The sequence below is a fragment of the Sphaeroforma arctica genome (genome assembly GCF_001186125.1).
Source record: "Sphaeroforma arctica JP610 unplaced genomic scaffold supercont1.78, whole genome shotgun sequence".
In the NCBI taxonomy this organism is placed as follows: Eukaryota; class Ichthyosporea; order Ichthyophonida; genus Sphaeroforma; species Sphaeroforma arctica.
In genome coordinates this window covers 48321-67162 of record NW_014040480.1, presented here as the reverse complement: position 1 = coordinate 67162, position 18842 = coordinate 48321, and the positions used below count along the sequence as shown (strand labels likewise).

The 18842-nt window shown below is 43.4% G+C and overlaps 3 protein-coding genes across 3 annotated transcripts; 1 reads left to right on the top strand and 2 right to left on the bottom strand.

Moving 5' to 3' along the window:
• Positions 1–274: 274 nt before the first annotated feature.
• SARC_01859 (hypothetical protein) lies at positions 275–1101 on the top strand. The gene has a single exon (XM_014304410.1). It carries the CDS (start codon positions 343–345, stop codon positions 1072–1074), a length of 732 nt encoding a protein of 243 aa, XP_014159885.1. The 5' UTR covers positions 275–342; the 3' UTR covers positions 1075–1101.
• A 1852-nt stretch (positions 1102–2953) lies between these two features.
• Positions 2954–10181, bottom strand: SARC_01858 (hypothetical protein; the record flags this gene model as incomplete). The annotated part of the gene is made up of 10 exons (XM_014304409.1): positions 10031–10181; positions 9134–9231; positions 8390–8491; positions 7125–7245; positions 6158–6232; positions 4897–5119; positions 4335–4481; positions 3804–4047; positions 3559–3622; positions 2954–3045 (listed from the first exon to the last, which is right to left on the bottom strand). Exons 1-10 carry the CDS (start codon positions 10125–10127, stop codon positions 2954–2956), a joined length of 1263 nt encoding a protein of 420 aa, XP_014159884.1. The 5' UTR covers positions 10128–10181.
• Positions 10182–13411: 3230 nt separating this feature from the next.
• SARC_01857 (hypothetical protein) lies at positions 13412–17642 on the bottom strand. The gene is made up of 4 exons (XM_014304408.1): positions 17096–17642; positions 15670–15901; positions 14965–15169; positions 13412–14253 (listed from the first exon to the last, which is right to left on the bottom strand). The coding sequence occupies exons 1-4, from the start codon at positions 17306–17308 to the stop codon at positions 14082–14084; spliced, it is 822 nt and encodes a 273-aa protein (XP_014159883.1). The 5' UTR covers positions 17309–17642; the 3' UTR covers positions 13412–14081.
• Positions 17643–18842: the final 1200 nt, after the last annotated feature.

The following is an 18842-nucleotide window of genomic DNA, read 5'->3' as shown; positions in this document are numbered from 1 at the left end:
TATAGAGGTGTAAGTAGAGTTATAGACTCCCGATATCTAAATGATTATTGGCTCTTTGATAAACATTACTTCGCATATTTATAAATGAATCTATTCGTTGAAATTTAAAAAAAACCCCAAATTTTAGCATAGACCTAAATTGTACCGTTTTAGCCTTTTAGGGCTTTTTCTTGAAGGCTATGCTTTTGGCTGATTATTTAGCGCAAATCATAATATCACCTTAGGCGTGCTTTAAAATCTGCTTGACGTGTGTGTAAATAAATGATAATGTCAACACACTCCGTCTACGAGTTTAAGCAGTGAGTTCGTTGCATTCGCACGCTATCACACAAGCATCGCACTATGTACCCACATCATATGTTATTAGTTATTCCAGCCGTCAGCACAACTATAGCTTCGTCAATCAACCTCAAATCGCCACATGCCGTAACTGCGCCTGAACATAACCACCATGTGCTTGATGCATTCCAGGCACAAGAAGAGCACAGTGCAGGCGATAAGCCATTTCTGAAACCCACATGGCCGACCGAATTCTACGCAGCATTCACTGAGGACACTTGGTATCAGAATCAACAGCAGAGTGAGAGAGGGTGGATGCTATACTCGTACGCTCATGGCACACAGGCCATATACCGACCAGTTAGTAAGTTCAATCCCATTTGTGACCGTGTGAAGCCTGGCGACGAGACTCCCTGCATTCACCATAGCACGGATGGGGCGTCAAGGTTCCTAATCTGGCCCAACACACGAGAGTGCTGCTTGTACTGCCAAGAAGGCTGTGGTACGCTAAACCCACAGTGGGTCACGGCTGCTCCCTTCCATTACGCAGGGATTAGGAACTACAACGGTGTTGCGTGTGATGAGTGGGTGATTGAGTCCAGTACACCTGATCGTGTAGCTTTTAGTCAGAAGACGGGTGCATTGTGTGAGCTGTATGATGGCGGGGCTAGTTTTACTGGAGACAACCCGTTCCAGATTACCATCGATCCCAACACATACACGAAAGAGATTGAGCCGAATATGCTACAACTGCCGTCGTATTGCTTCCCTGTGAAGAAGTGTGCTAGAAGATAAATAACTAAAGATAGTATACATATGGTACAGTATGACAGTTCTGATACCGGGAGTGTTCGTAGGATGCAGATTGGAACACAGTAGCATACACAGCCGTTATGCTTCCCATTTGCAGATATCATACAGCATGCACGCACAACTATTGCCTAGGTACCTAGTAAGCGATCACAATATCGCGTACGTAGCTATATTCTGTATAGCCTCTTGTAAGTTTTGACCTCATGGACACGCACATTATTATCATTATCATTAACCCTTGTTTCATGTAGAGGTGTGCTAGCGTATGGCCTGCCAGCGACTTTCGTGTGGGGGATACACGTTTCTTTCCCTCCCGACGTGTACTAGTACAATGGCGCCTATACTAAATCGTGCGTAGCTGTACACCTGGTTTATTGCATAGGCACGTGCTAGTGAACAGAAGCAAGTAACCTCAGTGTACCGTCAACGTCGCCACTTCAACACACGTACGAAGTGGCTTCCATGCTGAGCAGGCAGGCCACGCCACTACAGGCTTAACACGCGCTGGTGCTTTGAAACCCATACCCAAACATGTGCTAGTTCGTATAGCGTGCATGTCACAGCGATCGCTTGTACTTTAAAGCCCATACACAAGTGTGTGCTAAGTCTTATAGAGTGCATGTCACCCAGAAACACACACACTAAGCGAAGTCGTCCACATGTCTGCCACTGAAACCAGTACTGTAGCTCAGGCCATGGCGCGAGTATATCTGCGTGTTACGTGTCACGTGTGACGTTGTTATTCTCCGGTGGTTCTGTAGGTAAGCTACTGACACTCGTGAGCGTAGGCGTTTAGCATGTGATGGCTCGTGTGTATGACTGACTGGGTGGGTTGGTAGAGACAGGGAGAGATGCTCCTATGCACAGGATAGACAAGTTACTAATGTCGCGCCCCTCTGCATTGATGCAGTGATATGGTATCGAGGAAACCCAAGGTTGAGCGATCCAGCACCGAAGAGAAGCCATTCTACACAAACGACAACTCAGTCTTCACTGTGGACTTCAGCACATGTTGCCCACTGTCAACGGACTCACGGAACATACCTGCGACTAGTACCAAAGTGGTCTATGACCACGACAGCGCATAGCAACGAACCTAGCGACGGGGACGCGCGTTCAATACGCGATGGTATGAACAGGATGACAGGCACACGATAGGTGAATGTACAACACACACACACACGCGCTAGATTGATTCGCAACATATATAGTTTAATGAAAGGTGTGGGAACTGTAACTGTGCCGCTTAGCTTGCATCAATGCACAACATGGCGGGCCTTTATATGGGTCACCTGCCATCAATGGAACAACACGGGGGGTCTTTATATGGGCCACCTGTGACGCTAAATGCTGTATCAATGCCATCAATGGAACATAAGGGGTCTTTATATGGGACACCTGTGACGCTAAACGCTGTATCAATGCCATCAATGGAACATAAGGGGTCTTTATATGGGACACCTGTGACGCTAAACGCTGTATCAATGCCATCAATGGAACAACATGGGGGGTCTTTATATGGGCCACCTGTGACGCTAAAGGCTCTATCAATGCCATCAATGGAACAACATGAGGGGTCTTTATATGGGCCACCTGTGACGCTAAAGGCTCTATCAATGCCATCAATGGAACAACATGGGGGGCCTTGATATGGGCCTCTAAGACGCTAAAAGCTGTATCAATGCCATCAATGCACAACATGGAGGGTCTTTATATGGGCCACCTGTGACGCTAAACGCTGTATCAATGCCATCAATGGAACAACACGGGGGCTTTATATAGGCCACCTGTGACACTAAACGCTCTATCAATGCCATCAATGGAACAACATGGGGGGTCTTTATATGGGCCACCTGCAACGCTAATCACTGTCAGATTCGCTCAAGTCCAGTCCGTCGTCGAGATCAGCCATGTTCATATTCAGACCCGTAGACGAACGCCGCCGCCCGATCTCTGTTCGATGATAGAAATTGGATATTATGAGATCATACACGTACACACATATATATGCACACACACACACACAGACACTCACGCACACACACACACATATATAATATTTTTATATATATATAATATATATATATACATACATACAAACATACATACATACGCACACACACACATATATATAAATATACATACATACATACATACATACATATATACATACATACATACATACGCACATGTATATGTATATATATGGGTACCTTAAATACAGTATAAACCTGTGCACCGAGATAAGTATAACAAACATTATTGAAACCCGACTATTATCGACCTATATCCGTGTGGCATCGAGATAAAGTCCAATTTTATCTCGAGTTCTTACTATAGAATAACTGTATTGCCTTTTAGCGAAGCACATGATCCATTGGGCCATATGCTGAGTCAGACACGAAGTCTCTCCTGGGGAAGAGATATGACACGCTGTTAACACCTCTATGCAGCACAGGCACCTACCTTCTGCGTCTGTGGCGCCCGCGGAATTGCTTGCGACCGAGTCCTGGTGTGTGATTGCCGCAGTCTACAGTTTCAGGTGATACCAGGTGAAGGTAACAGAAGAAGTCAGCTTGTGTGCATACACGGAGATACCACAGGACACATCGCTACGCCAAGAGTGCTCCTGCATACAAACCTACTAATGGTGCATATTCCCCAAAAAACCAAAACCAAAAACCAAAACCAAAACCAAAGCAAAAACGTACCGAACTTTCGGGTGCATGGACTGGGCTATTTTTAGCACTCGCAGCACCGTCCCCGCTCCCGTCCTGCTGCTGGGCGTCTGCCATCTCGCGGAACGACGTGACAATTTGTACACTTTTGACACTGTTGACACTTGTCATACTGGCCTTCCGACTCAGATGCTCGCCTTCAGAGTCACTGCCCGAGGATGATCCCGAACTGCTACTCACATCCAACCCTTCACTGCTCCTCCTCCTGTCCTTAAAGCTGTGTGTGTGTGTGTGTGTGTGTGTGTATGTGAGTGTATGTGAGTGTATGTGAGTGTATGTGTGTGTGTGGGCGTTTGTGTGCGTGCACAAAGTGCATCTACCTATGAACTGCATATATAGCAGATCAATCTTCCGGAGACGTATAGTATTCAATAGGGATTGTAATGACGTGTATGCGGGAATTCGTTCGCTTAGGTAGTGACACTGTTTATGAAGCTGGGAAAGTTCTGGAAGAGTATACATGCTAAACAAGTGTATATGAGAACCGAATGCATCTCTCCAGACCGAAAATACTCAGACAAAGCGTTCACAGTAACCATGGTAAGCATACCCTGCCGGACTTGTAACGCTCGGCATGCGTGTGATAGTGTGGACAATGGGTGTGGCGTGACGCACAATGGCACAAAAGCAGTGATCATGACCAATGCATCCCTGAAATGGAATTGGGACAGGGCAGAGACAGGATTCTAAGCTGTCATACGTTGTACCAACTATATTTAAGTAGAGCGTTGCATCGGAAACCATGGCTCTGGCCGGTGAGCGATAACTAACCAACACAACATACAACATAGGATAGAGACAGGATAGGTGAGATGGCAGGCTTTACTCCCTACGATACCTGCCTACTACATCGGGATATCAATTCCACAACCAAAACGATCATCTGACTCAGTATAGTCTCCAAGCACGATACATCCGCAACCGAGATGAATAGGCATATACACATGGCTTTGGCTTACACTCAGCGCGAAGCAGAACAAACTGCCAATCTATTGAACCAGAGGAATCTGGTGACCGCCAAGGGGCACACGACGTATCACACCTGCCTACAACATATCACACGTACCTGGTATTTGCACCAATGCTGTCGTCAACATTCTGTGACACGGCATCGGGCTCTTCCTCGTCCGTGTAGCTGTCCTGATCCTGGGTAGAGAGGTACGGATCCACTCCTCCTTTATTGTCCATATCCATTGTATCCATTCTCGTTGGCTCCTGATATGATTCCTGGTGTGCGTCATCCATCTCGTCCATGTCTTCCAAGTCGTGCACCTGCACATCCTGGCCACCTGGATGCGTAACGCAAGCGATTGATGCAGCGTTACCCACATTAGTAGCGTGCTGCATATATTCATATATATATATATATACATATAGGCAACTGTTGTAAATTAAATTGTATATTGTAGCATGTTGATATGAAATCAAATTTGGGTGATTTTACTTATTCCTACTCACCAGGAACCTCGCAACCAGCATGCAAACGAAGGTCCATGCAATAGCGTGCGTGCACATGTTGCACACAACACACAAGGCCAATATTACTAAGCACTCGCGTGTTTATAGCGAAACGCTCACATCAGTGACACAAACACGAGCTTGTGCTGAATCGTCAATGCGCGTTCAGTATGAGATGGCAAAGTGCGTACGGTTGAAGCTTGCTGCGCCAGGCGCAGGTTTAGCATGCATACATTTACATAGATATATATATATACATATTCATATATATACATATACATACATATATATATATAGACATATACAGACATGTATATATATATATACATATATATACATACATACATACATACATATATATATATATATATATATATATATATATATATATATATATATATATATATATATACATATACATATATATATACATATACGTTTACATATAGTTCTAGTTTAATAGGCCACACTACTAGCAGTGTGCGAGTGCAAAGGTGTGTACGCGTGGAAAGCGGACAACCGTTGCTTGATGAGTTCCCGCCAGGAGAACAATAGGTCAGAGGTTTATATACACACAGAGAAAGTATCCCACACCACAGCTGTGATTCATATACTCGCGGATAGGACGAGAGCACACAAACAACCGTTGCCAGACAATTGGAGGATCCGCCATTAAAAGTGTTGCGCCATATGCCCCAGTTCAGGTGTATAAGAGTCACGATGGGGACCTTTACGATGATTGTAAATAAATGATATTGCTTTCTTGGGTCTGAATGGTACCTACACAGATTTTGCACGTACAAAAATGACACGCATGATTATGTGCGGAGTCACATTAACACGCAAACAAGGGGTGCTCCGTAACATACTTGGGCTGTCTCTGTATTTGGCTTCGTCGTCACTGAACAAGCCACTGCCAATGCTGGTGAGCCTCGCGCGCGGTCCTGATATTACAAGTCCAAAAAAAATAAAATAAGAGTGTGAGATATTATAAATCCTAACAAATAAAACGAGGTGCATACACATAAGAGCGTGAGACAAGCATGTACAGTGCTACGCAATGGCAGGGTGCGCCAGTGGGGACACTTGCCATCCCGTGCGCGTGATTGGATTGATCCAAGTGATGTACACGACCACACACAGCACGAGATGCACAGCAAACGGAGATCTATATATATATATATATTTATGTATGACGTATACAATGCATACGAGCAGAACACTTCCCCACACAAGCCTTTGCCTAGACACAACCCTCCACACACTTGTCGCGTATGTACTAGGACACGTGGATATTGTGTGCCGTGTACGCACACGGTACAGACACGCGGGTGGCAGACGTTGCCCACTGGAGAACAGCTGATATACATCCCACCCCAAATGGCCTACACCGTTGAACACGTGTTGTGTGCATGCAACGAGGCAGACCGCCCCTACTGACGGGTATAGCTATGCGTGCCAGTAAACGGTTGCACCCTACTACTTGGTACAGATAGATCGCGTGTGTGCCCTGTGGCATGATCAATCACATACATCCACACATACATAAACAATCGCCAATGGCATGATCAATCACATACATCCGCACATAAATAAGCAATCGTGTTCCATATCCCCTAAAGGGTGTGGCTGGGGCTGTCCTCCACGGAGTCAAGCCGCAATGCAATACAGCAGCGTATGGACTGATATGTGCATATCGATGTGCTTGTATGTATGCATGCATACACACGCAGATACATGTGCCATGTGCATATCTATGCGCTTGTATGTATGCATGCATGCGTGCACGCAGACACATGTGTAACCGCACGAGCGAGTGTGGGTGTGGTGTCGTACCGTCGTGGTAGCCTTCTGCCTTCATGGCTTGAAGATCGTGCAGGTTGGTTTTATTCGAGACATCCGGGAATGACATCTCCGTCGTGTCGCGTATTTGCTTTAACCGCACATGAGTGTGCACCTGCCAAACGACCATACATATGTAATTTAGGTTAGCTTGCTTAAACTACGTTGTGGGCGTATTTGGGATTAGAAAGCGTACAAGCAACGCTATAGGCGTGTTTTGGGTTAAATTGATTAAACAACATTGCAGGCGTTTACAAGTTACGTTCTAGGCGTATTTTTGATTAACAGTCGCGCGCGGGTAAGGCGTACTTTGTAGTAAAGAGAGTAGTTGTAGATGCATGCGTGCCAAAGTGTATGAAAATGGGCTGCCGTTTGTAGTCCGCCATTTGGGCAATGAAGATAGACTATTAGACAAGACCTATATCGTTCAACGTATGTCAATATACGGTGAAATGCACTTGCACACACCCGCACAACCAGCAACGACGCTATACACACACAAATACAGCGTCTGTACGCTAAGCATGATGTTCTACACACTCCTGTACTTGTGAGGTGATCTTCTATCGCGCGCATAGCAAGCATAGGCCACGCTGCAATGTTTCGCCGCACCAACCCACCCGAAGAAAATTTTGGGCTCACTTGGACTTATTTCAAATTTTTGGGCTCACTTGCACCTGGATGAAAGTGCAAATTTGTTTGCGGCATATATTGTAATTATGCCTGAGAGTAGATGCACTAGAACGAAGTCGTCCTCAAACCACTGACCATGCATCCTACATAGCTACTAAGCGACACACGCAATGTATGTCTATCAATGTGTGTGGATAACGTCCCAACTGCCAAAGCACACGAAGGGCAGTGCCAAAGACATTCGCCGAGGGAGTGTAGTCGAATAAAGTTCGTATGAAGTCGCAATGAGTACATGCTTGCACATGCGGACGTGCACATGTACCGAGCTTCAGTGATAACAGCTGCCCATCAACGAATGCAACTACGTACGTATATGGTACGCCAACTTCCAAACAAGAACGAGCCTAGCAGGAGGTGCGAACCAAAGCCTTATGCACAGCACACATATACCACACACACACACCATACACAGAGTATGCTTGGTACATAAAACTATCCCCAGCACTCGAGTGCAAACTACACTTTCATGTACACAAACAACCGGGACAACACCATCCCCCCCCCTCCACATACACACACACACACACAAAACACCATTTCTCTCTCTCTCTCACACACAAACACACCAGTTGCAGCGTGTATTCTTGGGTCTCGGGATCGTAGACGATGATCGCATCTTTGCCGCCGGTGTCACTCTTAGCTCCTTGGTAGTAGACGAAATCATCGGGCTACACATGCACATACACGGGTGAGTAGGTAGGATATAGGTGAGTGTTATTATACAGACGAGTGTGATGAATCTTCAGGCTACACATGCACATACATGGGTGAGGACACGGACAGTAACATATGAGGCAGCGAATGTATACAGCATTGCAAAAGCTATACATAGGCATGCTCAAGGGAATCATGACGACGCTCCCATTCGTATGTGGTCAAGTGTACATGCATGCGATAGTATGTGCTCGGCCGCGTACTATACTGAATCACTGCATACCGTACGGTATAGAGGGAGATGCACGTTTATGCAGTCTCTGTGAGAGTGTGTGCGTTGTACCATTGATAGTTAACGTATAGGGCACAATATGCGTCATTTGAAGAATGGAATATGTTTTAGGGGTTAAAGGTTGTGTGGACAGCCACGCGTCATGCACAATGGGAGAATCCACACTCATCACACATACACACACACCCATACACACACACACACACACACACACTTACACACACTCGCCCTTGAAGTCTCACCCATGTGCAAAGACCTACACACACTGACACTCATCACACCTCCCTCTCTATTCAAACCCTACTAGACGCACACGCACCCTCGAATGCACACGCCACCACCCCACCAATTGGATTAGACATACGTTGTCGTTATTTGTCTGGAACCCTACGTTCACCGATGCGCCGTCGATGTTTATCGAGCCGGCCTGTTCCAGGTCTATCTTCCCGGGCTTGAAGTCAACTGCCAAAATACACAATTGGGTGAACACAGGAAGGCTTATTAGGCACAAAATGATAAAAGTGGGAGCGTGTACCGTGCTACCTACAATACATACTCTCTCGCTTTGCTTGGTGGTATGTATGGACAACGAGATACGATGTTGCCTTAGCCATAAGCACGGGCCGAATTTATCACTCAGTGTAGCACTGGTGTTAGGGACTTGTATATATCTTACGGATTCGGATAGATGCGAACGATAATAGAAGAATTTAGAAACCGAATGGGCCCATTTTGACCTTATCTGCGACCACAGGGGTGAGGATGAGATGATACATATAGGGCTACGTGTAATGCAAGCTACACCAACTAGAAAACATAAGGACAGGCGAATGGTTGCTTCTGTTAGGAGTGCTCAGCATAACTGTGCCTGACATACTGTTAAAGGCTTCAGATGTGGTTAGCGCACCATGCAGATTGGATTCAAGGCTAACGCGAGGGGGAGTATACGAGGAGGCGTATCAAAATATATAGATACATGACACATAGATACACAAATATACACAAATACGCGCACGCACACAAACACACACACACACACACATATATATATACATACATACATAAACACACAAACATACATAAATACAAACATACATACCCATACATACATACGTAAATACATACATACATTACATATATACATACACACACACAGACACAGACACAGACACACACACAGACACACGCACACATATATATATATACTCTTTTGTGATGGACCTACATAATAGAACAGTAGGATCTACATCATATCACTTACATGCTATATTATAGAACGTGGGAGCATCTTGATAGAACGTTTCTCCCAACCGGAGAGGTAGGGGCACTCCTCGCTCTGGTTCACTTTCGTCGGCCATTATATGTATATTAGATATATAAATATATATGTCTATTTATATATTTAGATATAGACATATACATACGTACATATACACTGTATATAAATATATATATATATATATATATATATATATATATATGCACGTATCTATATCTATATCTATATATAATGTATATCTATATATATATAAGGGACGGTGGTGCAATGGGAGAGATTGTGAATGGAAACTACAGCAGTTAACTATCCTTAAAAGGGGTTGTGTATGTAGACTTAACGTAGCATATACTATCTAAATAGTCAAGGGGTTGTAGCTATTAAGATCTTCAGTGATCAGCCGAGGAACAAAGATACACGACAGCAAAGTAGAGGCTATGATAGCGTCTCAATGTACGTTTAAAAAATATTGCAATACATAAACCCACAGATAACCTCAATCCGTTAAAGAGGACCAATTTAAAAGTGTAGCGTAAACGATACATACTTTTATTAATAAAACGTTTCTATGGGTCAAATGACACAAAAACCCACACCCTATATGTACTATAATACATCGAGGGAAAATATTAGAAAACAATTTTTTTTGTAAAACAAATAAACCTCAAGCTTCAAGGCCCCGAACAAATATTTACCCGTATAAACGGGATAGGGATACCCACAGTACGCACTGTACATATTTTAGTTTTATTTGTGTCACTGTTAAGCAATGGGAGTAAAAACTAAAAAGTGATATTTATAGCCCATATCATGAAACGTCTACAATTTTAAAAATAAATAAATAAAACTGCTGTGTTTCTGATAAGTAGTTCAGTATATCAGTGTTTATTGTATATGGCCCGTTCCACGCTTGGTTACAGCTATACGGCATTGCAGCCACACCGGATCTGTTGCCCTGAATTGGACTTGTTTATAAACAGCCAATCTGGACGCATTGATCTAATACAAAATCCCGTCACATAGGTGTTGTCCACTGACAAACAACAACCAATGTGGATGCATTGATCTGATACAGAATTCTGTCACATAGGTACTATCAACGGGGCCTGAGTATTGACCTCCACTCAGCGAGTACTGTGCAACGTCAGAGAGTACAAGCGGCACTCATGATATCATTAAATGGTTTTCATGAACATGTGTGGTAGTATTGAACCGGGATACAGCCAGAAACATTAACCCACTGGGGTATAATTCTGAATATGCAGATAGTATCGAATTTAGTCCAGAAGTGTCAACACATATGGTAATACAGTTGTCGATACAAGTTGAGCTGCTGCGATTACAGTTGGACACGAGAACAGCATAATAGTAATACGCTCTTTAGTTGTAGAGGCTTATGTGCTAATAGTTATGGCGCCATGCTTCACTCCTTGATGCGATTGGAGATATGTCGCAAACAAAAGCGCAATCGTAAACGTTTGTCACTACGCGTTATATCAAATTATTTACTGTAACTGTTTACTGAGATAGGGCGCAGTAGCCTGAACTTCTATTTCCATATTTCAAAGCAGCAGTAGCCTGAACTTCTATTTCCATAGTTCAAAGCACATTTAGTGTTCATTGTGTACTTATTGTCAACTTACCGTACTACTAGTAAAACACGCGAACGGTATGGACCAGGTACGAATATATATCAATAGGTTCTCCAGCTGTCAACTTACCGTACTACTAGTAAAACACGCGAACGGTATGGACCAGGTACGAATATATATCAATAGGTTCTCCAGCACATCATGTGCACACGGTTTACCATATCGAGAAGCTCACGTACGACTGTGTGCTATGCGTGACTGAAATTTATCGGATTATGTCTCTTGTGCGAAGACTAATATAAACACACAGTGTTCTAGTGTTCTGATCGTAGTTTTTAGTCAGGAACTGCAGTTTATGATCAAGGTACGCAATATTCGAAATCAGGCGACCGTCAAATGGGCCATGGGCGTAGACCCAGGTGGCGGGAAGAAGGGGTGGATTTACGAATGCATTTCGAACCAAAACACTAAAACCCTAAACCCTAAAAATATGCACAATTTAAGTTGGACACTTTGCAAGCTTTTAAATTGAGAGCGATTCTACGGTATGAACGATATACATACGCACTCTCGTGTGGCACATCATGCATTGCTGTTTGAAACCGTCGGTAGATGACGTGCAAGCAAGTTGCAGACCCGCAATTAGTGTACAGATCAAACAAGACTGGAAGTGGAGATACACGACGACACTGACGAGTAGCGTGAGCTGTGCACGGTGTTAATGTGCAACAGGGCACAGGTTGTCAAGTGGTAGCGTGTAAGTACCATCGAGAGCCACGTTGCTAGCTTCGTACTGACATACACCAGGGAGTGGACGCGTGATTCAAGTTAGCGGCGTCGCTGGAATTAGGGTTTTAGGGGTTTTTAAACAACCCAGCGTTAGTAGTGTGCGTGCGATTCTAAGGTATTGTGAAGGTCAGGCGGGATAGTCCGTTGAGTATGCTTAGGGGATGAGCGGCAATTCATAACTATAAATTTCCATAGCAGTGTTGTCGAATACGTAGTAGGCCGATTGATGCACAGGCACAGCACTGGCCGACAGTTGGAGTGTGGAGTTAGATTCCTCGCAGTATCATGTAAACATTTCCAGCCTTTAAACTTTATTGAGCAGAAGTGTAAATGCTTGTATGCGGCGATAAACGGTTGACATTTCATATCCAGACGCATAGAATGATGCATAAAGATTTCTGTTCTTTGTATAAAAATGAGAGCGGGGACGATGTCCTCTTTTGTATACGGGTTCTACGTTGATTCGCTCTATTCATTGTGACTGCCGAGACTGTCAACAAGCATACCATTACAATCGAAATCTCGGTAGCAAAATCAGTAGTAGACTCATTTTCCGCCAGCATACAGTTCCGTTAAAGACAACATAGCTTCATCAAAATGTGATATGCAGAATATGCTATCCACACTCGATAGCGGGTTGCGTTTGAACTTCATTCGTATCGGGCACGGCGCACTTTCAATGGCGGTACGACACTCTGTCACATGCACTCAATAAATCTCTCTAACCGATTTTTAGACAAAATACTAGTATACAAATGTAGACTGAAAGGAGTTAAAAGTTAATAGATAACCAGGGGTGATGTCTAGAGGTGTCGGGGTTCCCCACTCTCCAAGAGAGAGTGAGGGTGTCCCCTTGGGGTGTTAACCCTCCTACACGCCCTCTCCCTCTCGAGAGCCCTCGAGGATCCCTTGGTGACACCCATGGAACGCAGAAAAATCACTTACAACGAAACAGACAATCCGGGTACAGATAACCGGAAGAGATGGGCAGCCATATTTATCGACCACATTTATTTCTTCTCCACTGTTTTACTATATTACGTCATTTCTGTTATCATCCTACCTTCGCTCCGATTGCATCGTATCTACCAATTGCAATCGACCTATATATTCCTCTACCAACGCCCTCCCGCCATGACTAGTCTACACCTGTAAGCTGCTACCACACGTCTCACTAACCCAGTTTTAAACACACATAAACTATCAACCAGGCGTTGCACCACTACGTACGGTTGCGTGCGTAGTGGTGCACCCACCCATGTACCTGGAGATTAATTCCTGACAGACACCCGCTGTTGCAAAAGCATGCATGCATGTACAACATGCGATACAGCCGCATTCGGGCGTCTTCCCAACCTCACTGACTTTCACGGTGCGTCCGAAGTTATCGATTGTCACTCACCCATCCCTGCAGGCGCAACATCAACCTCTCTAGACATAAAAGTGGACACATGCATGTACACATGTAAATACACATGCATATGTAAATACACATATAAATACACATGTATATATACATACGTATATATGTGTCCGCTCACTTCCTACTACGACTACCACTTGCCCACGCAAGCCCTCATTGTCGTCACACACGTATCTCCATTAAACACGTCCGCGCGCTTTTCCCATCTCTGCGATCACCCCCATTACCGGGTCTATTCCGCCTTCTTAGCTGCATCACTCTTAGTCGAGGCTGTCTCCGTTTTTGCCACAGATTTGACAGCTGTCTTCGGCTTCTCACACCGCACGAGGTCGTCTCTGGTGGGCATTTTTTTGGTGCCCATGATGTCATCCCAGAAAGTGAAGTACGGCTGCGAGAAGTTGAACCTGATTATTCATTGATACAATATTGAACAGTGATGAGCAAGTATGCATGGGTTTGAGTTGTATATGAATCGTCGATGTTCAAGTAATGAGAGGTCTGTGAAGCTATAAAACAGCATTCGAGGGGTGTATATAAGCTGTACATGAAGCGTTGAACTGCGTGAATCGGAAGGTTTGTGGACTTCCTCACAATTGTGAGCGATTGAGTTGGGCAAACGCAGCTACGAGAGAATGCAACATTCCAAAATCTGAATATGAAGTGACGAACAACAACACACGCGCGCACCGACGACACAGGCCATACCATAAGCACACATGTAGATTGATGTGGATAGTTCTGCTAGTCATAAAGAGTAAACACATGATACGATTGATAATATATGTGTGGTGCGTAGATACACTAGATATGCGCTTAGATGCCAACTACAAACAAAGTAAGATGTACATATCTTGTGAGAATACAAGTTGGATTGCTTTGTTTACTAAACATGAGTATACAACCAAATTGATGCAAGTATTAAAAATGAATTCAATTTACAACAACTGCATACCATTATACCATTCTAATTGTCTGATTCCTATGATCCAAATAATATTAATAACCATCCAAATTATAATGTACATAAAAGAAAACAATCCAAAAGCAGAAGCGATATTTCGCAGCTACATACATGACAACAACGGATACGCAACAAGAACACGCCAATGACATACCGGAAACCTCTCAATTGATGGTGCATATCGTGGTAGGAAGCATTGTTGGTGAAGAGCTTATTCATAGGGTTCCAGGGTAAGTCGTAGTTCGCGTGATCGCACACAGTCTTGAAGGTGGATACTGAGACAAACAGACTCGCGGCTCGAAGATCAAGCCCAGCAACGGCCACAGATAGAGCACCGCTCCCGGCATCCAACACAAACCCTGTGTATGAAAGTGACTAGTGGTTGAGATTGCGAGTAGAGACGGCGATACCCTACAGAGCTACCGAACTTGCCGGATATAAGTGCATATATACATATATGCCTATATACACACCCACGCACATATATACATACATACATAAATACATATTATGCATACAAACATACATACCTATACCTACACCTATATATAGATGTATCATGTTGAGTCATATATTCGTTCATAAAAAAGGCTTCGTCCTTACCCTAGAGCTCCTAAACAATGAGATCTCAAAATGCTTACCATCTGACCATTTTAAAAATTACCCGACATGAATACCTATCCTAGTGCGTTTGCGTTGTACACGATTTTGGGGGGCGGGCGGATAAGTAGCAATACGTTGACATGATAGGTCTAGATATAGAAGAATGTATACTTATGCGTTTACACAGACATAAATGTATACATGCATGCAATTTTACATCAATGCTCACATACAAGAGTACCATACCAGCACATACCTTCGAGCGGGTGGTTGTACAGGGCTCCAATGGGATAAGGACAATGCAGGCGATGATGCCATGAGTGAAAGTGCTCGAAGGCCCATTTGTTAATGTGCATCCACCGGTGAATCCAGTACTGATACGTGTCCATGACAAGGGCAGCTACTACAAACTTCGGTACCACCGCCAGCCACGAGTCGAAGTCTTCCGAGTAGTCCTCGAATTGCACAAACATGATGCCGGCAAATATCTACACAAGGAAATGGATGTGATAGAGTGAGTAATGTTCACTTAGCATGTATTTGTACGCTACTAACACGCCAGATATCCCTTGAATTGTCACTACTGTGTTAATCATTGAGGCAGTTAATAGCAAATCAGCACACGCCAACGATAAGCAATGCAGAGTTTATAATTTACTTGGACTATATGCCGATCATGTTCGAACAATATAGCAAAGTATGATACTATAGAAAGCATATGGCTAGATGCCTGATAGAACCTTGTGAGCTTAAAAAAACAATCGTCTTCATGCCCACGTGCAACTATCCGCCAACAAGAGGGACAAAAGTCAGGTCATCATTGCCATAGAATATGCATATGAAACAATTACCCAGCATCTATACTTCACACCTTCCTTTCGACACCGCAATGAACTACGAGAGGGACACGACCACATCTCTGACACTCAATTCTGGTTGCTCTTAATTGGTAAGCGAACGGTACTATAAATAGAGTAGTATCTGGACGTGAAGCATATCCATCCCGACAAACCATACTGCATCAAATAGAGCATTTAAACCAGGGTGTACACACGGTGTGATAATGCAGTAAGTACATAGAGCTAGAGTGACGGTACAAAAAATATAATATTGGTAGGGGTACTCGAAGGCTGGACGGATAGTGTGCTATTTGCTATGCGACCCAATGTAAACACGCTAAGCGAAGTTACAGTGGGTGTAAACTACAGTGGGTGATAGAAAACAAATGAGGCCGAGGACAATACTGCGGGGTACACAAACATCCATCAATGCTTGGAGGTGACATGGGAAGTCAAGAAAGCCGGCTGCTCTCTAAGCGACGACAGCAGAGATAGGAAAGTGAGCGCCATGTGAATCGCATAGACGATACGAATATGGTACGATTATAATGTGAACCATACAGATAACATCAATAAGGGTGTTCAATAAGAATACAAAAATAGTCTATACTAAATTCTCAATAGTTGACAATATAGACAACAATTCACCAAGTTATACAGATAGATGAGATTGATATGGAAGAAGTGATCATTGGGTTATTCAAAACATGATATACAGATAACATAAACATGGAAATGATCATGTATCTCATATACGTAGCATTAATAGGAAAGTGACAACTATGTGATACGCACATATACCATATGTGTCCGAGTGATCATACAACACGCATACGTATGTACCTGCATGGCATGCTGTAATATAACCCAAGGGAGCGCGTCCTTCCAACAGATCTTATTCCTCTTCTCCTCGAACTTCGGCTGCACACGGTACTTCTCGAATGATGGCATACAGTCCATGATACCAAATGCTATGCACGACGTATAGTATGTGACAACCGGCGACAAGATGAATATGCCTTGCCAGGGTTCCATCCTTAATCCAAAGACATCCATGGTGTATGTTTATGTGTATGTAGATGTGCTGATGTGTACGTAGAGGCGTATAAATGTAAGCGGGTAGTATACGAATTATGAAATTAAGCCGGGATAGTTATGCCGTCAACGAACCTTTAAACCTCACACGCTACAACTAACTAGAATACAGAGCTTCATCCGCAACGCAAGCTGCCGACTATGTGGTTACATACAATTTCTATCTGTCGTGAAGCAATGTATTGTTCTCTGTGTGAAGTGAAGTGATGTGACGTATTGTATTTGAATACAGCACGTGAATAGATATACATGTGTGATACCAGCCTTGTGAATGGATATACATGTGAAACCGGCCGTGAGACTTTAGATATGCTCAATTAACACGCTCATCTTTTATTAAACGTCAAGATAGCACTGAGCACCCACATGCAGTAAAGATTAAATAAACGTTGTATGTAAACGCACTAAAAATTGGTTGCATTTTGTACGGGGTTAAAACGTAAATATCTCAAGAACATAGCCTGCTCACTCTCTCGAGAATGACACCTCCAGACCCCAGTTGAAATCCACACGAAAATATTGTTTTACAAAAAACAAAACAAAAACAAACGATCGATTCGAAAACGTTTTAACGAGAAACGAACTGAGTAAGTTTCTGTATTATTTCTATAAAAGAAAATTACATACATACAGTATATGTTCTTTTTATTTCCGCGAAAGACTTTCTGTAGTTTCTGGGTGTTCGACAGCTAAAGCCGAACCAAGAGCCGATGAGCGGCAAAATGTTCATGAATCATGATGACTCATCAGATACTACAACGGAGTCCAATGAGCTATCAGTCTATTTATAGTTTTACATATGTACTCTTTTTCTATTTATCTATGTATCATCAGTCTCAATAGTCGACACCGTCACCGCCTCAAGTCACACTCTATGAGTCTCTAGAATAGTGTTGTCACACCTACCGGTCGCGGTCACAGCGTGTGACTGTATGTCAGTTCGTGCAACTGTACTTCATGCCTATAAAGAAACGCTCAGTAGTAAATAGAGCGTATGCGTACATGGTGTAAATATCACATACTTTAGGTATGTGATAAAGGTACCTATATATAGCAATCCAGGCCTCAGTTGACGGTCCGAGACTCTTAATACTCTTCTGAGGTAGCCAGGGATACGTCGTATAAAACTCTATTTTTCAACTAAATATTAATTTCCATGTTAATTTACCATAACACTAAATTGAACACAAAAGGAATGGGCTATGAATTTACAAAGGCCAAAAAAACATTGAAAAAGACAAGTTTGCAGTCAGCATCAAACTCAAACGGGTCTCGCTCATGTTCACTTTATGCAAGTCAACACGCCAACCCTATTTATTTAGTGATACGATCTCGCTGCTGCTGGTATATCTACTCGGCAGACCATGCGAGGACTTCAAACTAAAATGAAAATCTTGCCACTTTGTAGGTATAGGAAGATTTTTATTCGAATTTTTATATAAAACAGCCGTGAGAATCAGAGATACGATACACACACACTCACATACACACACAT